A 23062-nucleotide genomic window follows, 5' to 3' on the forward strand; every position below is an offset into this window, starting at 1 on the left:
ATCCCTGGGGGAGTGGATGGAAGGTTTGTGATGTGGGAGACCAATGGTGTTGGGTAAAGACAAGAAAAACATGGGCCAATGATGTCCAAGTGCCTTCACTGGCTCTTCCCCCACTCATAAATACCAGTATTCAACTTCAGCTTGTTCAGTTCTCTACAAAATCAGCAGGGAATTCATTAATGCATGGCCTGGATTCCCACATACCCAGGCTAAAAAGTCCCTATAAAAGAGAAAAGTGATGATTGGAGAGTGGAATTCAGTGTGAGTTTTAGTGGCATCCCTTGCATCAGCTGCCAGAGAGATCACAACAGAGGGAAACAGCCCCAGGCAGCTGGGTCCCTGCTTGGCCTGGCACAGAGCTCACTGGGAGCTCGGCAGCATCAAGGACAGCTGCCAGAAGGAAGTGCCCAGGTCAGAGAGTCATAGACTATCCCATGTTGGAAGGGACCTGTAAGGATCACTAAGTCCAACTTGAGGTCCACACAGGGCCACCCAAAAATCAGATTATACCAGAGATAGAGAGAAAGAGAGGGGGAAAGATCCAGTGAGTCACTTGCTCTGCACCATCCCATCATTGTGCCAGCTTCTTGCAGCCATGTGGCACAATGTTGCCTTTTAGGTCCCAGTGGGAGCCAAGAAGCCCTCTTCATTCCCAAGGCAGACACTACGACTGCCCGCTTCCCATAACTCCTCTTTTTGGCTGGCACATCTCCTGCTGCTCAGGCTTATGCAGCAGGAATTAGCAGGGGGAGGAAAGCAGCCCACACAGTTAACAAAGCTCTGTTTCCTTCCAGTGTACCCAGCAGAAACAACCTATTGGCCACCACGCTACCTTTCCTCTGACGTCCAGGAATACTCCCACTACGAGATCATCCAAGGTCCCCCCGCCGTGCCCTCCTCCCACACCCCTCTCCCCCCACCACCCCCTCCACCAGCAGACCCGGAGCCAGTCACTCTCTATGGGGGTTTCCCTTTCCCACTGGACCAAAGCAACAAGCGGGCACCCATCCCTCCCCGCTACAGCAACCAGAATCTGGAGGACCTCCTACCACTGGGACCCGTGGAGATGGCAGCATCCCAGTGCCAGAACGAGTACACAGCCATCAGCTATTACCCAGCCCAGCTGGTGCAGGGTGAAGGTGCCCCATACCCACCCGACCCCAGCTACAAGCGGGTGAGCATGCGGCTGAGCGTGGCCCAACCTTCCTATGCCGACTGTGAGGTGGGGGCCCATCCGCCCGCCCTGCGCACCCAGCCCCCACCACCCCCCAACTATGAGGGCTCTGACATGGTGGAGAGCGACTACGGCAGCTGTGAGGAGGTGATGTTCTAACGGAGGGACTCATCCTTGGGATGAGAGGAGAAGCGCCGGAGTTGGCACGTGGTACCAGGGGATTTGCAGTTCCCCTGGCCCAGCTTGCAGCATCTCCCCCTGCATGGCTGGGCTGCAATTTGGCTGGATCCTTGTCCCTGCACTGCAGACAGAGGGGAAATGCTCCAGCCACAGCCGGGATGTGGAGGATGCTCCTGGGATGCCAATGACTAACGCACCTCACAGGCATCGCACATCTCCCACCCTGTGCTGCCCAGCCGTGGGGAGGACAGAGCAGCACCACAGGGACAGCAGTGGTGGAGAAGGCACAGAAGGACCAGCAATGGCCAAGCCCAGGTGGCACGCAGGTCTCCCTGCATCCAGCTCTGGCACTGAGAGTTTGCATCAGGGCAATGGTTTGCTCAGTGGGACGGCGCAGTTGGTGCACAGCCTCTTCTCCATCTGTTCCCCAGGGTGAGAGATAGTAATATGCAGCCAGTGCCACCAGCACATCCTCACTCGGCAAAAGGAAGTCCAAGAAAAAAAAAAACAAACTTAAATCCATTTCTACAGAAGAACCAAGCACCAAGGAGTAGACTGAAACATGGTGCAGGGCACCCAGCCCCAGGGCTACAGGCACGGGGACTGGCACAGAGCCATGCCCACAGCTCTCTTGGCCCCCAGCTGGTGACAGCGGTACCCAGCCCTGCCACCCCCTGCAAGGGGTCCTGGGTCTGCTGTATCCCAAAATGGACCAAACAAACTGTGCCCGTGTGGATCCCAGGACGGGCACTATGTGCTGCCCACAGGCTGGTCCATCCGTCCTCCTGCTGGGGGTTGTATTGTTTCTTGTGAGAGGTTTACTTTGGTCGGTTGTTTGATGTAATATTTTTTTTGCCATTTCATTGATTTTTTTTTTTTTTTTTTTTTTGCAAAGTATTAAAAGAGTTGGTTTGTTTGTTTGTTTTTACTATTGTGATTTCATCAAATAACTCTGATTCCTTTGCAACAGGGACATGGCTCCAGCAAAGGGCTGCCCTGAGAATACCACCTCAGTTTGTACAGCAGCACCCCAGCACTGCACTGGTGCAGCACTTGCAAGCAAGGCCAAGTTTTGCAAAGCCATAGGAAATCACTGGTGCTGACAGCAAACTGCTGCTCCAGGCACCCTATTGGGCTCCCCTCACATCTCCCAGCCTTCCTGCTCCTCTGGGCGTGGGGGAGAGGAGCCCCACCTCATCGCGGAGCCTTTCCACGTAAAAAATAATTCTTATTTATTGATTAAAGTGAGATACATGATTCAGGTGCTGCAGCAGTAGGCAGCGACCCACACTGACAATATCCATAGGCACACGACACGGACATTAATCACCTTTGTATATACACAATTCCCCTGGTCACAGAGCAGCTACAACACACAAGTGTCACATTTCTGTGTCCCCTTGGTCCCGTACCAGGTCCTCCTGGTATCCCATGTGTTTCCCACCAGCCCACTGTGCTTCAGCCCAATAAAACCAAAAAAACTCCACCAGACACTGCTTAACATTGCCATGGTGCCCTGTGAGCACAAAGCAAACTCAGTGCTATGCACCACTCCAGCAAACCCACCAACCCCAGTGCTGGGGACACAGCAATCACACAGCTGTACCCCAGAACAGGGCCGTCCCTCCTGTTGGGACTGCCAGCCATCCCCTCCCAGGGGACAGCAGTGCCAGCACTGGGCACAGATATTGCACCTCTCCCACCTGCAGGGAGCCCAGAGCCCTGCTGGCTGCGTGCACACCGTTCTGTGCGCCCTTCCTCTCCTGAGTGCAGCTGCACCACCAGTATGAAATACCCAATGGAGGATTCATTTGCCCTCATCTGCCTTAAAATAAAAAAATAATGAAAAAAAAAGCAGCAGAAAGGCAAAGTGTGGCAAGGCTGGAGTCTGTGCCCCCTGTGTGCACCTGCCCCAGTACCAGCAGCAGAAGGAGAGGGAGCAGTGCAACGGGCTGCCTCCTGCTGGGAGCTGTCACTGGGGCCAGGAGGGAAAACAACATGATCAGTGTTCTTATTGGGGGTGTGACATTCAGTGGAGGACTGCAGATGCAGCCAGAGCGCGGCAAACAAGGCGCTGTGTTTCTGCAGAGCATGGGCTCTGCACACCTGAATTCCTAATGCCAAAAACCATGTGAGGGGTATGTGTGCAGGGAGAAGAAAAAAAAAAAAAAGAACTAAAAGAACCTTCCATGGCAGCCCTCTCTGCATGAAAGAGCTGGAAACCAGAGCACAGCAGGACCTGCACCAGCAGTGCTCACACCCAGCGCTGCTCTGCATCCCGGAGGGCCAGGGTGAAGAGGCAGCTCTGCACCTCCAACCTGAGCTGAGGTTTCTTCGTTGCTGTAAAATAAAGTGCTGAGAGGTGGGGTGGGGGAAGGGGAAAAAAACAAAACAACAACAACAAAAAAAAAAACAACGCAACAAACTGGCACAGAGAAGAGCAGTCCCAGAGTGATGGGATGGGGGAAATATGGGAAGGATTAAAAAATAAAATAAAAATAAAAAATAAAGTCTACGTCCCCAGGATCCCCCCTCCCCAAAGTAACTATGTACAGGAGTGTGGAGGGGATGAGTGCTGTGCCACCCCCACCCCTCGCAGCCCAAACCCACCACGTTCTGCAGGAGGAGAAGGCTGAGCACCAGGTCTGCGTGCCACCACTCAGCGGGGACCGTCACTGCCCCGAGGTGCTGGTGCCATTGATGACAGCAGCAGGCGTAGCCAGCTCCACCAGCGCCTCATAGGTGCCCACCACGAAGCCAACGAAGCCGAAGAGGCTGATGAGCACGTCCTTGGCAATGAGCAGAGGGTGCATGCCCTCTGTGTAGTAGGTGGCAATCTCCAGCAGCGGGGGGAAGATGAGAGCCAGCGCGCTGCTGCTGACTGAGCCCACCAGCGAGATGACGATGTCCAGGCGGGGGATGAGGATGGCCAGCACACCTGGGGGGGGGGAGAGGGCAGTAGGGTGGTCAGGAGCTCATAGAATCACAGAATCGTTTGAGTTGGAAGGGACCATTAAAGGCCATCTGGTCCAACTCCACTGCACTGAACAGGGACACTCACAGCTCCATCAGGTGCTCAGAGTCCCTCCAGCCTGACCTTGGGTGTCTGTAGGAATGGGGCACCATCATCTCTCTGGGCAACCCGTGCCACTGCCTCACCACTCTTATCATAAAAATCTCCCTAAAGCCTTCTCTTCTCAGCCTACCCTCTGTAGGGTAGGTGTTCCATCCCTCAGATCACTTTGTGGCCCTCCTCTGGAGGAAATCCAACAGATCCATGTCTCTCCTGTACTGAGGACTCCACATCTGGACACGTTACCCCCAAGAGCTGGACCCTGCTCTGAGCTAGGAGCTGTTGAAGCAAAGCTGTCCCATGCCACTGCTTGCAAGGTGACCCTGCAACTTTCTCTGAGCCTTGAACAGAAGGTTGCATTCTTCCAGCAACAGCCCCCCAAGCAATTAAGGCTTTTCACTGAGCTGATGAATATATATGCTGCTGCAGAGGGCTGGGCAGTGCCCCAGTAGAAGAGTGCTGCTCACTGAAGCATCCCCAGTCCCATCTCCCCCGCACCCCCCAGGTCTCTGCCTCACACCTGGGGAGCTATAAAACCTTAGAGAGCCCACAAAAAGAGGAGGCGTGGGGAAAAGCCCACCCTGAATGAATGTGTGTGGTTGGTAAGCAGTCAGAGCCTCTGTGCCCCCAGAGCACAGCTCGGAGGGGAACATTTGCAGCAAAGGAAAATCCCCCAGAAGCCTCCTTCCAGCTTCCAATGAGTGGCTGCAAACTCTGCAGCATTCATGCTCCAAGAGCATCCGCAGCACCAGGCTTTGGGCAACATATCCTCAGCCCACCCCCACAGCACTCCGTGGGCTCCCAGCAAACAGAATGAACCCCCTCCTTCCCCTAAAACAGAGCTGAAGTGCCAGCTGCAGCCCTCTGCCTCCAGGGGAACGGCCGTGCTTTCCACAGGGATTCGTTCCAAGGGGGTTTTAAGGGCGCTGGGTTTGAAGTCTGAGCTTGAAAGACACCCATACACCAAATTGCATCCTCTCTTTGGAAGCCAAAGCCACGATGTTCTGTGGCCACATGCTCATGCCATGAATATTCACGCAGCCCCCCGACTGCTTTTATCCTTGCCAACAGCAATTTCTTATATGAAAAGGGGAGGAGGTACAAAGGCACCAGTGTCCTTCCAACACCCTGCTGCTTTTCCACCCCCAAGCAGTGGGCACGAGTGCTGCTATCAGCCCTGTTCCCAGTCTGGTGCACCCCAACTTCTGAGCCTCTCCAACACCAGAGCCCAATGGGATCTCAGCTCTGCAGGGCAGGAAGGACAGGGCCCAAGATCAAAAGTTCCTGAAGCTCTGCCACGTGAGGGTGGAAAATGGCAGAACAGACACCGAGAGGTTTTTCTTCTCTCATTTTGAGGAAATGAAAGGCAGCAAGATCAAAGCTTCCTCTTCTCACGCGCTGAGCAATAATGGGATGAGGAAGTGACTTCGGCTGCAGAGCAGACAGACACACAGCTCCTGGCCATGATGCAGCCAAGCCCAAACCAGAGCTACTGAGACACAGGATCAGGTCTGTAATGCTCAGCTCTGATGCACTGGCAGCACCACGCCATGCAGGAACGCTGTGCTTCGGGGGGGCGATGCCTGGAAGCTCAGTGAAGCATCTCAGCTGTGCTGAGAACAGCCAAGACTTAGTTTACAGGAATCAAAGCCAGCCAAAAATCAGACACCCCTGTGCTTCACTGAGCTGATGCCCTTTAAGCTTCTACAAGTTTGCTTTTCTCAGTTCAGATTTTTCCCTTTAAGCAGGAAAATAGGCCAAACCTCATTCCCAACTGCTAACATCACGTGTTCGACCGAACTTCAAACTCCTGGGAGCAGCTGCACATAACAAATGACTTCTACAGCAAGCACCAGGCTGTACCTCAGTGCAGAGCTGGGACAGATCACAGCCCTCTCTGAGCTACAGTCAGTAAAAGCCACCTGAAAAAGCCTTCCAACCCTCAACTCCAAGCTGAAGGAGCAGAGGGTGCCCCCAGGTTTTGCTGTTCTAGCCAGCACATGGCTTTTGGGTGAGAAGAGCTCACTCCTGCTGCATCTGCACCCTTCCAAAGCTCCAGATGTGGGCTGCCCAAGCACCAGATCAGCTGCTGGGATGCATTCTACAAAATCTGATGGGATTTGATGGCTCCTCCAAATTCAGTGGGACTCAGACAGCGGGACAAAGGCTCTGGGACAGGCTGCTTTCTACTCACAGGTGATGCCAACCAGGACCACCCGCAGCAGCAGGTTGACCAGCCAGCCCCAGCGCTCTGGCACACGGGCAACCAGTGGTGGGATGATGATCTCAGCAGGGACGTAGAACTGCACAGCATAGGTGAAGAAAATCCCAAAGGAGAAGAGCAGCTTGACAGCTTGGTACAGCCTGCAAATGAGAAGGAGAGAACAGTGAGATGTGTTCCTGTGCCAATCTAGGAGTTGGACTCAATGGTCCTTATGGTGTCCTTCCAACCTGGGAGATACTATGATTCCAAATGCATAAAGCAGAGCAGGAACACTGCCTATAAGGACTTCTGCATCTCAGCTCTTTTCCTTCTGGCACATTAAGAGCTAATGCATTCAACCCACTGAGACACCTCTTGTGCAAGAGACAGCAAGGAGATAGCACAGCATCCAAGCCATTGCAACATGCCCACACCTAATTAGAGGCTCCAGCTCTTTGTAAGGAGCAGCAGGTCAACAGTGGGGCCAGCAGCCTCCCAAGTGCTGCTTCCCCTTGGGAAATCTCCTGGGCACAGATGCAAAGGGCTGTTTCAAAATAAAAACAAATCATACAGAGTGGTGTTCTGCTCCTAACTCCTCCCAAGGGCATGGGGAAACCTGTTATGTCCCTGGCCTGGGGGCTGGAGCCCAACATGCTCCTTGACATGAGGCACCCATCTGATATCTAGACACTCGTGTATGCCAGCACTGCACAAAGCAGTGCATCCTGCAGGGTCAGCACTGCCCATAGAGAGGTGCAGGCTATGGCTGCCTGACCAGGTCAAGGTGTGCAGTGACACAAGGTGACCACACACAGACAACACCCAGATACCCAAGCATTAGGAAACACCCCGACCACAGAGATGGGCAGCAGCACCGATACTGCCCACAGCCTGCTGTGCCTGTTCTCAGCCCATGACCCAGAATGGAGCTGTGTCCATCACCCACCCCAGAGGTGGTGATCAGCTTGAGCTTCACTAGGAAAACTCCACTACTGGCTTGAACAAAGGGAAATAGATACTTTTTTCCTGCTTACAACCAGGTGGGATTTATCATCTGCGAGGACGTGGAGAAGACAAAAATAGGCTCTACTCAGGGAAACAGGAATCAGAGAGGCAGCAGAGCTGCATCCAGAAGGGTCAGTCAGCACCATGACATGGGCACAGGGAGGCTGGGAGTCTCCATCCTTATTGACACTCAACACTGAAGCAGGTTCTGCTTTGAGCAGGTGGTCAGACCCAACCATCTCACCATCCTCTCTCCAAACCTCATTACCCAGCGATTCTGCAGCCAACAAAGGGCAGAGCTATCAGCAGAGTCCAGAGGGCAGCGCTCAGCTGAGCACACTGTGCTCCCAAGCCCAGGTGCACAGTAGCCTTGAGCCACCTATCCTATGCTCCTCATCTCCTACTGCTTGATTAAGGGAATGTCATAAAGCAATTAAGTGCTCGAAGGCAATCTATGTTTAAGAGATGTTATTAAAATAAAATTAAAAAAAGAAAAGGTTCAGATTAAGGCTGGGTCTCAGTCGTGCACTGGTCGGGTGAGGACAAAAGGGCAGTCTGAATACCAAGAAGAGGAAGAGCTCAAGAACCAGTTCTGACCAACAGAAAACCCAAGGCCACATGGGCAGGGAAATCCTCCTCTGGCCGTAAGTTTGGTCACTGCACACCTCCAACGGGCTGCACGCAGCCAACATCTGCCCCTCCTTCCCATTCAGGATGGCACCTTTCAGGATGAAGCAACTCCAGAGGCTGTAAGGAACGGTATTTCAGGAGGCTGTGGTCAGCCCTGGGCACCGACACTCATCGCTCGAGGAAGCTGTGGTTACAGAGCAATGAGGCTGAAAAGCCCTGAGTCACCCTCTATCTCAACGATCCCAGTACACATTCACTAAATGTGCTCCTGAAGACCTCCAGGCAATGGCTGCAGTGAAGGAAGGGTGCAGCATCCTCTGTTCAGACCTCACCTGTTCCCATACTGATAGATCTCTCACCCCAAGCCTTTCTGACCCTTCTGCAGCTGCTGTCTTGTGCCATTGAAGAGAAAACCTGCTGGCAAAGCACTTGCTCCCAAAGCAAACCTTCACCCATCACCTCCTGGGCAACACATGCCTGGGAATAACTCCTCGAGACTTCAGCCTGAGTTTCCCAGCCCCTGTCCCAGTTATTTGCCTTTAACAAGACAGATAACACATTTCCAAGTTCAGTGTTTACAGCTTACATCAGGTGTTCTGCCAGGAAGAAACATGCACTGACACGGAAGCATTCCACGCTCTGAGTCACTGCAGACACAGCACTCCTGTCCTGTGCTGCTGGGCTTCCCCGTGCCTGCTGCCAAAGGGCCACGCTGCTCTGCCCTGCCTGACAGCCCTGCTCTGCCCACCCCCAACCAGAAAGTGGAGATGCTCCTAGAAATACAGATGTGATGTAGGATCTTCCTGTAGCCTGAGTCACTTTATCCTCTTCTAAAGAGAACGTGTTCCTTTGGAGTAGACACAGCTGAGGCTGCCAGCAATATGGGTCAGCTGTGAGTAGGGGCTGGCAGTGTGACCCAGCACCATGCACAGCCAGAGACCTCATCTGGAAGAGCTCCCAGCCCCACAGGGTGACCACAACAGCCTCACAAACTCAAAACCCTGAGTCCTGCCCAACATTTGAATGCTAAGAGCCTCCACACTTCTCGTCCCAAAGGCAGAGGAACTGCTTGCATTCTCCTCCAGGATAAATACAGAGCACTGCAGCACACAACCACCCAATCCCAAGGGAAAAATCAAAGAGGATGTGGGTGACAGCTCCCTCAGGTTGTTTTGTCCCCCTCCAGGCTCACATGAGCAAGTAAGGACAACATCCCTGGGCAGCACTCACCAGCAGTTGGGTAGGTTGAGTGTTATGCTGGCCTGGATGGCCGCCCCGAAGCGCAGGTAGCCCAGCACACCCAGGCTGATGTACAGGATGGTAACGATTGTCATCCCCACATAGAGGATCACAGGGAACTGCCGTGGGTTCTTCATCTTGTTTTCCAGAGGCAGCACCTGTGAAAGGAGCAGGAGGAAGAAGAGGATGGAACAGGGGGTCCTCCCCATTCCTTGCATTCCCAGCCCTGCAGGGCAACCATGGGGCTGAGGGCTGCACTCTGCAACCAGGGCCATGCCCAGCACGCAGGGCCATGCAAGGAATCTGGAGACCCCACCAGCTGCTGCCCCAGAGATGTGAATCCTCTGCTCCCAGCCCAGTGGGACAGTGCTTTACAGCTATTACTCACAGCAAAGACTGAAAAGGCTGAAACCCTTTTTCCTCACCCTGCAAGTATGTATGGGCAGATTGCAAACAGGTAAGGCAATAAAAAAAGGGGATAAAAAAAAAGAGCAGGGACAACCCTCTGTCTTTATACTGCTATTTGCTTCAAGTATTTCAGCAACTATATATATATATTTTCTTTTATAGCCGTCCTTGGGTAGTGGGCATTTCAAGGAAAGAGACAGGGACACAGTGCTGATGCAGCAGGATCAGAATAGGTTTTATGTGCTGCTCCACCTCCCAGCTGTGCATATGTATGTGTGTGTGTGTGTGTGTGTGTGTGCGCCATGCTCTAGCACGAGCCCTCTGTCCTGGGCACAGCACTCTGCAAATGCCCCTCCTGCAGGGACCTGGCACGCTGCAGCCCCATGTTTACACTGCTATCTCCTATTATGAGATGAAAACACTTCTTCCTTCTTTGAAGGGAGCTCCGGAAACAACCCGCAGCATCTCAGTGGGCCATTATGCTTCCCACCCACCCCGCCTCCTTCCCAGCTCCTCTGTTTACAGCAGATGCAGCCAACCCGCTCCTTTTATCTTTTTGTTGCCCTCTTTCCCTTTTTTATGTTTAAATAAAAATTATAAAGAAATAAAAAGAGCTTTCCTACTTATATACATTAACTATATGGTGTGTACTTTATGTGCAGCCCAAGACAACTCGCTCAGTGCGGCGCAGACCAGCCAGAGATGGGATGCATACGTTTACAGCCTCATACACAAGGCACATGTCAAGCTGGCACTGTGTGGGCTGGGGCTGCGTGGCTGAAGGAAGGTGATGCCAGCAGAAAGGGGAATGGATCATATGTTGCTGTGCTATGCTTTTGCCCCCAGCCACAATCTGGCTCTAATCGCAGAGCCTAAGGCTTTGTGAAGCTCCTGGAGAGCCCAGCTCACAGCACCCACCTGAGGTTTGGAGCACACGCAATGAAGTTTGACCCAGGAGACAGCCTGGGGCCAACAGCATCACCCAGAAGCTGGGCTACAACCTGAAAAATCCATCTGCAAATACAGCTGTGGTGCAGAGCAGGTGCTGACTGCAAGCCCGAGCGGGGGCTGAGCCACACACCAGGACTTACCACCCCGATGCCTTCAAAAGCAAAGATGGCTGTGCCAAAAAACAGAGGGTAGGTCTTCCAGGCTGCAGCGAGAGGCAGGGTGCTGGGATCGGGGATGTCCTGGAAAACAGCCCACATGCAGCTCAGAGCACAGCTCATCCCCACAGCTCCCTTCCCCATGGGGCAGAGGGAAAGGCCACTACACAACATCACCACCCCAACTCCACCACCAAGCTCTGCCAACACACAGGGCAGCACAACGTACCCTGACAATGTACTGGTAGATCACAACAAGGCTGATGAGCATGGCCACGTTGGCCAGCATGGAAAAGATGGACAGGACCTTGAGATTCTGGATGAATGACAGCAGCACCACAAAAGGCAGCAGGGACAGCATGTAGAGCCGGGAGTCCATGGTAGGTGTGAGGGTCACCGTCCTGTTGGACTGGCAGTCAGTGGTGGTGCTGTTGGCAGAGGATACAACCTGGGAAAGCACAGGAATGCCTGATGAATCCCATGGTGATGGATGTTGGAAGCCCACCCCAGGCCAAGCAGACTAACTCTGCTTTTCCCAATAGAAGTCATTCATCCTTCCCTTAGGCTCTTTCACCCCACAGGTGCTCCAGGCCATGTTCTCAGCTCCACAGAGGGCTCTGCCCCAGGAACTGTGTGGCTGAACCTCCCCAGAGCACAGGCGTGCTGCCCACCCCCCATCACTGACAGTACTGCACCCAGCCCCATGTAAAGAGGCAAAGGGCACAGCTGTGGTGGGAGAAACCTGACTGTGACTGTAGAAGCACACAGGGGGAGTGATGATCAGCATCATCTGCAAAGCACCGAGCCATACAGGGGCTGTGAACAAGGACTGATGTACTGGCAGCTTCCTGCAGCACAGGAGCCAGGCAGGTTCAGGGTTTCTGTTTATTTTCTCCCAATGCTTGGCAGAAGGAAACTCTTCCAACACAACCTGTAATTAAGCTCCAGGGCCACAGGATGAGGCAAAAAAATGGAACGCAAACAAGACCAAGAGAGATTCATGCCATGCCACTGTGCACTGCTGTCCATACGGAGTATCGATAAGGCAATTAGCGTGCTGGGCAGCACATCAGAAGCACAATGCTTCCTCTGTGACCCCATTCCTGCATCCCCTCCCAGGAAGGAGCCTCTGCTCCTCTTGGCCAATACAGGCAGCTCCAAGCCATCCTCACAAAATTGTAGGGCATGAACTGCTCAGGTATAGGATTTGTATCTTCCAAAGCAGCACCCATCACAGAAACCAGAGCTTTGTTGAGGGAAGGGTTGGGAAACAGCGGGAGCCTCACCTGCCTCAGATTGTCAGCCAGAAAGACAAAGTACACACAGCAGAAACCCAGCTGAGTGAGGATCAGAAAGAGTCCCACCACACGCCTAGGAAAGGAAAAGAGCACTCAGTAAAGGGGCCATTCAGAAATAGGGGCACAGCTGGGTTAGCTCAAACTCAGCTACAACACTCCGTTCCTCAAAGGCTGGGATGTGCAGGTCACTTCTCTTCCATGCTTGGAAAAGTGAACGAAACCCCAGCCAGCCCCACAGACCTTGGGCTCCCCCATCCCCACTCCCATCCCTCAGTGGGGTCAGCACCAGCCAACATTGCCACATGCATTATTCCTTCATTTTTAATCAGAGACTCACAGAATCATTAAGGATGGAACAGACACCTAAGATCCCCAATTTCAACCCCAGCCCACCCCCACTGTGCCCATAACTACATCCCTCAGTGCCACATCTCTGTGGTTCTCAAACACCTCCAGGGATGGTGACCCCACAACCTCCCTGGGCAGCAGTGCCACTGCATCACTGCTCTTTCTGACAAATGTTTCTTAAACTGCAGCCTGAACCTCCCCTGGCACAATGTGAGACCATTATCTCTCATACTCCCAACACTGCAGATGCTTCTCCCACCCTTTCAGTACTATACTGAAGTAAGAGCACGTCCCTTAAGATTCATCTGCCTAAGTGAAAGATCCCAGCGTTACCCTCCTCTTTTCCTGGTGCTGTTTGCCAGCACTGCCCCAACATCAGTTACAGCCAAGCCCTGCCCTGGGGGCAGCAGTACCTTCCCCAGACAGCATGTGTCCTCAACCAGGCAATGGGTGTTGACTCCAGCCCATACATCACAGTCCCCCCGTAGTCCAAAAACTGCTTCTGGAACCTGGGAGAGAGAAAAAAGGGATATCACCTCAGTTCCACTTGCTGGCCCCCATGGTGGCACTCATGGGTAAACAGCTGGTGATAAAGCCCCAAAAACAACTGCTGGTTGAGGCTTCACGTGGGCAGCCTGCTGCTGGGAGGCCCCAGGGAAACCCCAGGGGCCAGAAGGAAGGATGGAAGAGCTGTGGGAGGACAGGTGCTGCTCCTTACCTGTAGCAGAAGTGGTGGGCGCATTTCACCAGGATGCTCATGCAGTGCACAGCCACAACACCCATCACCAGCAGGCTCAGGGGACCCAGCTGCAGGGAAGAGAGGGGAGAATAATCCCACAGGAAGTCCCAGATATGTGAAGAACAAGCATGTTGTGGCAGTTAGGATGTAGCAAAACACCAATATTGAACTCTTTTTCCAACTATCTCGTGCTCTGCTATTACAAAGGTAACAAAGGGAGCATAAGCTGGATAAAAGAAAAAGGTTTTCTGGTCTATTTAATCCTTTCTATTTACATGCAGAGCATAGCATGGGGAGCACACAACAACCCCATTGCCACAAGGTGAGGAGCTGCTTACCAGGATGCCAGCATTCTTCAGAGCCAGGGGCAGCCCCAGCAGCCCGGTGCCAATATTCCCCTTCAGGAGATGGATCAGGGTCTGGTACCACCTGAGGAACAGAAGGTGAAGGGATCATAGAATCACAGCCCCAGCTCTCAGCCCATCCTTGCAGGATTTTTGGGACTCTCCTCTGGACACACTCCAACAGGACCACGTCTCTCCTGCACCGAGAGCTCCATATCTGGATACAACACTCCAAATGAAGCCCCACCAGCACAGAGGGGCAGGATCACCTCTCTTACCCTGCAGGATGCAGACCCCAGCTCTTCCCCACCCCAGGTGGGCACTCACGTGGTCCCATTGCTCTCCCCAAAGCGCTGGTAGGACTCGGGCCGTGCGAAGCCATTGATGCCTGCAGGCGGGCTGCCCTCCGGGGTCACATCAGTAGAGCTGTAGTCATTGTAGTCCTCGCTGCGCAGCCGTCGAGTGGACATGGCCCCTGAGGATGGAGCAGCATCAGCAGGGACATCCGGCCCTGTGGGGACACCAGGCTCCATGGGGACACGGGGCTCCATGGGGACAGCTGGCTCTGCCACCGCGGGCTCTTTGACATCAGCCATGGCAGGAGGGACTGACTGCTGGTAGTGCAGCTGGCAGCACAGCTGGCATTTATAGGGCAGTGTGCCCGCCCCGGCTGCTAGCCACGTGGCCCCAGGTCAAAAGTCCCAAGCACTTTACCCTGGGCTGCTGCCCCGTTATAAGCACACCCACGGGGTGTCCCTTTGCAGACAGCCACGAGGAAATGGCCCACATCCTGCACCACAGGTGTGCTTCCATAGCCCCAATCCTCCTGACCTTCCCTGCACAATTTCACTTCTCCTACTCCCTCCTTCAGCCCCCATCCGGGTTCTAAAGGACACTCCGGGACACGGGGACAAGTTTGTCCCCAGGCCAAAGGGGGCAGCAAGCAGCGAGCACCCCTCGGTGCCACCACCCCAAGGGTCCCCAAAGGGCAGCACAGCTCAGAGCCCATCAGCACCGCAAACCCAACCACCTGCCGCTCCTCAGCGCTGCAACCCAGCATCACCGCTCCGCCCGCGGCCGGAGCAGCGTGCAGCAACCGGCCCGTGGAGCAGCACCGCCGGGCTCAGAGCAACCCGGCAACGCCATAAATCACGGCGCGGCCACGTCACGGTGCCCAGGGCCAGCCGGGCGATGCGAGCAGGTGAGGACTGCGGCCGGAGTTTACACAGGGAGCTGTTCGTCATCGGCGGCGGGCGAGCAGCGACGCGGGAGGGGCCACCCGTCCCAGATAACCAACTTCACCCCCTCCCGCGCACCCCCCGCATCCCCGTTCCCCGCTCCCCAGCCCGCCCGGCTGCTCGGGCATCGCCCAGCAGCGCGCCGCTTCCACGCGTGTTTCTGCTCCACGCGCAGCGGAGATCATCGCCTCGCGGCCAGAGGCAGCTCACAGCTGGCCTCACCCGCAGGCCGTTTCCCCACCAGCTGTCAATCACCCCGGGCCCCATAAGCTGCTGCTGCTGCTGCCGCTGCCGCTGCTGCCCCCGCCCCGCCCGACCCCGGCCCCGCACCTCGCCGCCGCCCCGGCCGGCCGGCCCCGCTCCTTCGGCCGCGCCGTCACGTGACAGCCCGCTCAGCTGACCGTGCCCGGCCAGCGCATGCGCACGGGGAGAAGTGAAGGCAAAAAGGGAGGAGCGGGGCGAGCTGAGAGTTACGGCGCCCCCTCGTGGGCGTGCGGCGGAGCGGCAGTCCGGAACTGCGGGGATGGGCGCGGGGCTTGGAGCGCCCTCTGGCGTGAGCAGCGTGCTACTGCAGCGTGTCCCACCAGTACGGCCTAGCAGGGTGTCCCACCAGCATGGTCCACCAGCGTACCAGTCCAACGTGTTCCACCAGTGTGTCCTACCAATATGTCTCACCAGTGTACCCCACCAGTGGATCCCACCACTGTGCCCTGCCAGAGTGTCCCTCCAACACGTCTCACCAGTGTACCACTCCAACATGCCCCGCTGGTGTATTCCATCAAGGTTTCCCACAAGCACGTCCCATTAGTGTGTTCCACCAGCCTGTCTCACTAACATGACCCACCAGTATGTCCTGCCAGCATGTCCCACCACTGTGTCCTACCAGTATGACCCACCAGTATGACCCACCAGTATGTCCCTCCAGTATGTCCCACCACTGTGTCCCTCCAGCATGCCTCCCCCCACTGCCACCCTAGCACAGCAGTTGGCCTCGTGGTCAGTCTACAGCACCCAACTCATTGCCTCCACACAGCACTCATACCCACACCACCTCCATTTCATCCCAGCCTCTGCCCCCCCCCCCAGCACCACAAGGCACCAGCTCCACTTTCTGGTAAAAAGATTTATTAAGAACCTGCCTGAAAGGAGGGTGCCATTGGGGCACGGGCTGTGAGCAGGGAAGCAGCAGGAGCACGGTGGGAGGGTGAGCTCTTCTCCAAGCAGAATGACCCCATGCTGCACCAGAGTGAGATGAGAAGAGCTTGGGGCACAGAGCACAGGGAGAACAGCTGCAGGCAAAGTACCTCCCACTGCTCCATGCTGGAATTAAGGCACACACAGCACCGGGAGGAAGAGCAACCCTATAAGGTGGTGGGCAGGGAGTGATGGATGTGGTGGTGATGGGCCACCTGCATCTGCAGAGCTGATACAAGCATGAGGGAGGGGTCACAAAGGTGTCAGCCAGGCCAAGGGGTCCCCAGATAGGACCTGGGCTGCTGTTCCTGTGCTGGAGTGCAGCACCCTGCCCCAACTCGGTGAGCAAAATGAGATGAGGGGGATCTGCATCTGTGCTTCAGTAGAGGTGGGTGTGGACGCCTGCACAGCTCACCCTGCACCCCTCCAGCCCCTGCATTCCTCACATGTTCCCTCCTTTTCTCCTTCAAGAAATAGTGCTTTTCCCTGGAATGTTTTTGTCTGAAACTCCCTTGATGGGATTAAGAAAAGTTAAAAAAAAAAAGGGGGGGGTAAGAGAGTAAAAAATTGTTACCCCAAAAAGCCACCCCGTAACAGGCTGGGGACACTGGTGGTGGGGTTAGAGACAGAGGGACAGCAAGGAGAGACCTTTTGTGTTTGGCAGGAGAGGGTTCACCAAGTGGGTGCAATGGGGGACCTCCTCCTGGCAGCAGTCTTTGACCCTGCAGGTACTGCAGGGGCTGGGCAAAGCTCCTGAGCTTTCCTCTCCTCCTGCTTCAAGTGTCAGTTTGGGACCACAGGGAGGGACAGGGTGGTGGAGGTATGTGCAGACAGGGCAGCAGATGCGGGATGGACATGGAATGGGATGGAGAAGGGATGAGGATGGGATGGAGAAGGGATGAGGATGGGATGGAGAAGGGATGAGGATGGGTTGGGTTGGGGAAGGGTGGGATGAGATGAATTAAAAAGGCAGTGGGGAGAGGAGGGATGCCCCCAGCCCCTCACTGGGACTGCAGGGAGAAACCCAGCTTGACACAGGCAAGTTCCTGCCCCTTGTTGCTGACCACCGCCCGCACACGGTAGTTGCCGTTGGTCATCCAGGAGGGCAGCTCGATGTCAGGCAGGGCAAAGTCGCTGGCAGGCAGTGAGTAGGAGCCCTGCAGAGAGAGGGGCTGTGTGAGCCAACACTGACCCTACAGCACTGAGGGCACCTGGTTGTGGGACGTACCGCCTTGAAGGGGCAGTGGCAGGGGATGCCGTAGGTGAGCAGCGGCTCCGGGCAGGGCGTGCCAGGTGGGATGAGGTCGTCGAGGACGGCGCACACATCATCATAGGTGCAGCTGCCCAGCTGGTCGATGCAGGGCAGTTGAATCCAGAGGTCTCCCAAGGCCTTCTCCACCACCAGCACCGCCTGTAAGAAAGCGCAGTGTGCACCCAGCCCTTCCCCTCCTGACCTACGGAACCTTATGGGAGCCCTAATTCTGCTTTCAGTTTCTCTCATCCCATTGGTTCCTCTTCCTCCATCCTAATCCCCTGAGCAAACTTCTCACTGCCCCATACATCTGGCCGGGAGGGGGCACCGTGCCCCTGACGCCCCAAGGACTGCTCGTTCCCATCCCCATCCCCGGGCATTTCCCAGCTCCCAGGGAGGCTGTGAAGCTTGCTACCTTCCCTCATTCCTGTACCCACCTTCAGGGGGGAGGTCATGGCCTTGCTGCTGCTCGCGGCCGCGCTGATGCGCAGGGTCCCTGGGATGCTGATGGGGTCGGGTGCCACCGAGAGGCTCTGGAGCACGACGGGATCCCGCCCGTTACCACAGTCCTCCCAGGAAAAGCCACCAACCTGCAGCACCAGGAGAGGCAGATCCTAAACTTTGCCCTGGATTTATGGGGGGGCTTATCATGAACAGATGACCTTCATCCACCCCAAAAAATCCAGTGACATTTACCCCCTATGCTTCTCAAACTTCCAACTCTGTGAGCCCCGGGACGTTTCAGGAACTCTCCATCAGCAAGCAATTATAACAACCCCCCTTTGTGCTCATTTTCTCCAAAACAGCGTTTCCAGGCTGCGATTTCCACCCCAGCCTGGAAACACTTTGCATGCAAAGAAGGTGAACATTATTTTTCACGCCAGCTCCAGTCACAGAGCAGGAGCTGTGAAAGCAAAAGCAGCAGGAGCTGCATGCTCTCGGGGTGCTGGGGTTGGAGCAACCCCCAGGCGAGCTCCGTCCTGGGAATTGGTTCACACTTTGCACTTCAAATGGGGTTTAATATTCCCATACTCTCTGGTGCTCGGGGGAGGCTGCCTGGCCTGACTCATCCTGCTGCTCACTGCTCCTCCAGACACCTCGTGGCTCTAATGCTGAGCCAGTTCGGCGAGCGGCTGAAGGAGCCTGGCAAGTCCCGTGGGGAAATGGAAACCCATGGGACGTCACTCAGGTGGAGGACGCAGCCTGCATGCCCTGCTGAGCAGCTCGGTGGGCTGGGGGCTTGGAATGCAAAATGTGAAGAGGTGTTCGGTGCCAGCAGTGCCAGCAGCTCTTGCCCCACTGGCTGCACCTTGGGCAGTCCCAGCTTCCAGGACTGGGAGAGCCGGTAGAGCAGAGGGGGTATGGAAACCACAGAGGGAAAATCAGTTGGGGCTGAGATGGGAGGATGTCTGGGCTGTGCACCCCGAGCAAGCTTGGCTGCGGCTGCCCTGGAACTGGTGGTGGCTGTATGTCCTGGTGAGGCTGTGTGACTTTCCAGGGCTCTGTGTCCTGGTGAGGCCGTGTGCTGCCCCAGCAGCACCGCTGCCCACACAGTCTGTGTGCAGGGCAAGCCGGGGCATGGGGCAGCAGCACATCCCGACTTTTGCAAGAGCCCTGAGCCCCTGCTCCTCCCCACCCGCGGGTCTGCAGGCAGAGAGGCTCCACGGGAGGGGAACGGCGCAACGTGGGTGCGTGTGGCTGTGCACAGCCCGTCCTGCTGCTTCTCAGCACCCCATCCGACCTGCCGACCCTCTCCCCAAGCGACATCGGCTTCTCAGGAAAACAAAAAAGAGATCTTTCCCTCCACACCATGTGAAAGTCACGCAGAGGTTCCTCAAAGCCGCCTAAGTGTTTCCCTCTGCGTGTCGGTTCTGTGTGGGAAGCAGGGCTGCGCACTGGGAAGGCGCACAGAAGGGATGGATAGAGCCGAGCGAGAGGAGGCCGCCGGGCTCCGGCCGAAGGGATGGGGCCACACTGACATTCCTCTCCGCTGGAAGATGGGATGAGGCCGAGCCCGAAGCTGCAGCCCTATCCCCGAGGCGTAGGGGTGTCTGTGGGTTCCCCCTTCACCCCGCAGCCTCCCCTCTCTCCCCCCCCACGTCCCCTCTCCCCGCAGCAGCGAAGCAGGGCCGGTCCGTCTCACCTCCCGCAGCATCCTGGAGCCGCTCCTCTCCACCAGCAGCTGCGGCCGCGCAGCGCCGAGCACCGCCGGGCACAGCGACAGCGCGCAGAGCGCCAGGAACAGCCCCGCCAACAGCATCGTCCGGGGGGGGAACGGGGGGCAATGCGGGAGGAGAGCGAGAAGGAAAGCAGAGCGGCTGGCAGCGCAGTGCTGGGTTGCCCTCTGCTATCTGTTCGCCCGGCCCATCTCCTGATTCCCCTCCCTCCGCCCGTGCGTGCTCACACACTGTCCTGCCCTCCTTTTTTTTTTTTTTTTTTTTTTTTTTTAATTCCTCCCTTGTGTGGGTTGGTTTTATTCTTTTATTTTGCAAAGAGCAGGACTGGAGTGCGGGGATGCTGGGACGGGAAGCGGTTCCCAGGCAGCAAGGGGGGGGTGTGGAGGGGGGACATTCAGCTCCCCCGACCCCAACCCCCACAGCCGTGAGCTGGGGCCGCTCCCACCCCGCACGGCGCAGCCCCCAAATCCCCGGCAGCGGAGCTGTCAGAACCCGATGCCGTGCGTGCTGCAGTGGGGTGGGAGCACGCAGCTGGACGGTTTGCCACCCACCGCCCCCTGCCCATCATTTCAGCATTTAACCCCCCCGCCCCGTCCCACTCCTCCCCCTCCGGGTGCCGCTCCCCAGCTGTTCTGCCTCCCCCCATTGGCAGCGGGACCAGGGGTGGGCAGGGGGGATGCGAGTGAGGCCGCTCTCAGCCGTTTCGCCCCCCCCCCTCCCCCTTATGCAGACACCCTCTGACCTCCCCGCACTGCTCCTAGCCCTGGGCTCATCCCAGCCCCTGCTGGGCTCTATTTTTAGCTTTCCATCCTTATTTAGCAGCGCGGCCGGCTGGCAGCACGCAGGGAGCGTGCAGGGATGGATGGATGCTGCTCCCACCATCGACGACAACTGTCACTGATCCCCCCCGCTCTGACTTAAGGGCTGGGAATAAATAGCCCCATTCCTGCTTGCCCTCCTCCTCCTGGGTGGGAGGGGGGTAGGGGGGAAGTTATCCCCAGGATTGGTTTTCACTGTGGGGGCCCCTGTGCACAGCAACAGGGATGGGGATGCATGGGGAGAGGTGTGGGCACGGCTGTGCTTGAGCCTCTGCCCCGTGTCCCTTAGTTTCCATGGCAGGAGGTTTCGACCTCCATCCCCATCCTTTCCCCACTTTGTTTTTCTATGTGAAACAAGAACACCAACAACAAAAAGAGAAGAAAGTGTTCTAATGGCAAGTTAAGCACATCTATCTGGTAGGAAATTCACAGAGGCAGGAATGCTGTGGAATCACTGCTTTTTTCCCCAGGGCAGAAGCAGGTGTGACCCAGATCCACACAGAAGGAGATGCTTTCAGGGCCCCATCTCAGACGGAGCTGCAGAGCTCTCCCACCCGAGAGTCACGAGGTCTGCACAGTTCTGGCCAAACATCTTTGATTTGCATAGAAACGAAGCAGCCGACTGATGGGCAGCAGAGATGGTGACTTCATGGCTTGTTTACAGCAGCAATCCCTGAGCAAAGCATGAGGGCCAAAGGGCGCAAGCACAAACCCCACCAGGGCTCCAGGTGAAAAAATCCAATGCTGGCACCCCCTACACCAACCCCACCACAGTGAGGCTGGAGGGAGAGCCGGGGCACTTCAGCAGCTTGCGTAAGTGCTTCTCTTATCAATCAGCTTAGGCAAACACTTGAAAGCACCATTGGTACAAATTAACTCCGCACTGGGTCAGCAGGCGTCCTGCTTACTGGAATTCAGCTGAGTGTGAGACAAACCTGCCCAAGTTCACTTTTCCAGGCGAAGCCCTTGAGATGTCTCCAGGTGCCACCATTCCTGGGAACATCCATTCATAGAAATCACAGAACCATTGGAGTCAGAAAGACCCTTAAATGCCATCTGCAGTCAGCAGGGGGACATCGCATTGATTCTGTCCTGCCATCACCCAGAGCCCAGCTGGAAAGGTGTTCAGTGGTAAAAAGGCATTGGGACCAGCTCCAGAACAAAGGGAGCAAATCATGCTTAGGGGCTGAGGGGAGGGGCAGAGGCGGCAGGACTGACAGGGAAACCTCCAGCAGGGACATCCCATGCAGCCCACACAGGAAAGATTGGAGAAATGGAGAAATTGCTAAAAATGAAGTTAAAATCAAAGAGCTTTGGGGCAGCCCAGACACTGAGTGCAGGGTCATACAGGGCTACAGAAGCAGGGTGCTAGGGCTGGTCACAATGCATGGACCCCTTCCCAAGCCCCAGCTCTACCCCCACATCTCCTGCAGTGCTTCCACAGCCAAGAGAAGCCCCATCTACAGCCAAGCTCTGCACCACAGGGACATCACAGCACAACCCCTCTGCACCCCACAACCACCCCAAGTTCCCAACAGCATGTGTGCAAGGCATGATGCCAGCTGGACACTCAGCTGCGTGCATGCACAGCTGCTTCTGTTCCAGCAATGCGACTTCAGCCCCAAAATACACCCATCCTTTTGTGCTCACATCTGAAATCTGGACCAGGATTTTTAACTAACCCCAGAGAAGTGGAGACCGGCTCCTCACAGCCTTTTATCCCAGCTGCAATCTGCTCGGCCTGCCAAATAAGTGCTCTCCATGGGGATGGAGACCTGCCCGGTTCGTTGCTGTGGGGAGATAAGAGCAGGGACGCTCCTGGTGGTTCCAACCATAGGACAGATGCCAGGAAGCAGCTCTGACTCACAAACTTCACCCAGGTGAAGCAGCATCTACCCAGGGAGGACACGGCATCTGGTCCCACTGGTCCCCACCCTCTGATCCCAGTGACATTTCACAACCCCACTTGGAAGAGAGGTGTTCCCACCAAGCAGGGTTACCAGGAACACCGCCTGGCAGCGCAGTGACGGAGCACCTCCAGCACCTCCAGCACCTCCAGCACCTCCGTCACCTCCTGCGCTGGGACGGCTCCCAGGGGCTGTTTGGACAGTGTCAGAATAGAAACTTGTTGACAAAAACTGGCAGTGTTTCCATACAGACACTGCCTTGTGATCGGGTTGGGACATTTATTTCAGCAGTGCTGGATATGAAGTTGTTTTGTTTTGTTTTGTTTTTTCAGATCCGGACTCTTCTTTCTTTTTTTTTTTTCTCTTCTTTTCCCTTTCTATTTTTTCTTTTTCTTTCCTTTTCCCTTTATTTTCCCTTTCCCACTCTGTTTCCCCTTTCCCTTTCCTTTTCTCTCTCCATTTCCTTTCTATTTATTTTAGAGCCTTTTAAAAAAATCATCACAACCAAAAAGTGCAGAGGAACCTGCCCTCTTTGGCAGCAGTTGTGAGACAGGACACTCCAACTCCTCCTGTTCAGAGCCCATTACCAAACCACAGGATTTCCTGCTTGAATCATGGCACTCTGCCCCCAACCCAGGGGGCAACTGGGGTGCTGAGGAGGGGGGTGAGCAGGACACAGCCCCCCTAGGCACTGCAGACAACACTGAAAGCACAGCCCCCCCGGAGCAG

The 23062-nt window shown here is 55.7% G+C and overlaps 3 protein-coding genes across 5 annotated transcripts in view; 1 reads left to right on the forward strand and 2 right to left on the reverse strand.

The window, feature by feature from the left end:
• The window catches only part of FAT2 (FAT atypical cadherin 2), a 51925-nt gene extending 50548 nt beyond the window's left edge, over window positions 1–1377 (forward strand). Inside the window, exon 24 of the mRNA XM_090151110.1 lies at window positions 795–1377. Within this exon, the coding sequence (XP_090007236.1) occupies window positions 795–1333 (539 nt within the window). The 3' untranslated portion in view covers window positions 1334–1377. The remainder of the gene's footprint in view (window positions 1–794) is intronic.
• A 1184-nt stretch (window positions 1378–2561) lies between these two features.
• Window positions 2562–15405, reverse strand: LOC116232133 (proton-coupled amino acid transporter 1-like). 3 transcript variants are annotated; one of them, XM_031598252.2, is made up of 11 exons: window positions 15316–15405; window positions 14075–14258; window positions 13742–13832; window positions 13383–13471; window positions 13078–13173; window positions 12305–12389; window positions 11248–11466; window positions 11004–11102; window positions 9496–9662; window positions 6622–6791; window positions 2562–4292 (listed from the first exon to the last, which is right to left on the reverse strand). In XM_031598252.2, exons 2-11 carry the CDS (start codon window positions 14215–14217, stop codon window positions 4027–4029), a joined length of 1425 nt encoding a protein of 474 aa, XP_031454112.1. In that variant the 5' UTR covers window positions 14218–14258; window positions 15316–15405; the 3' UTR covers window positions 2562–4026. The 3 variants fall into 3 exon arrangements, with proteins under 3 accessions (XP_031454112.1, XP_031454113.1, XP_031454111.1); XM_031598253.2 differs by having other exon boundaries at window positions 14075–14222; window positions 15316–15396; XM_031598251.2 differs by lacking the exon at window positions 15316–15405 and having other exon boundaries at window positions 14075–14750.
• A 688-nt stretch (window positions 15406–16093) lies between these two features.
• GM2A (ganglioside GM2 activator) lies at window positions 16094–19817 on the reverse strand. Its single transcript, XM_031598254.2, has 4 exons — window positions 19575–19817; window positions 17869–18021; window positions 17408–17590; window positions 16094–17336 (listed from the first exon to the last, which is right to left on the reverse strand). Exons 1-4 carry the CDS (start codon window positions 19689–19691, stop codon window positions 17181–17183), a joined length of 609 nt encoding a protein of 202 aa, XP_031454114.1. The 5' UTR covers window positions 19692–19817; the 3' UTR covers window positions 16094–17180.
• Between the last annotated feature and the right edge of the window lie 3245 nt (window positions 19818–23062).

The sequence above is a fragment of the Phasianus colchicus genome, chromosome 15 (assembly GCF_987193195.1).
Source record: "Phasianus colchicus chromosome 15, bPhaCol1.hap1.1, whole genome shotgun sequence".
Lineage (NCBI taxonomy): Eukaryota > Metazoa > Chordata > Aves > Galliformes > Phasianidae > Phasianus > Phasianus colchicus.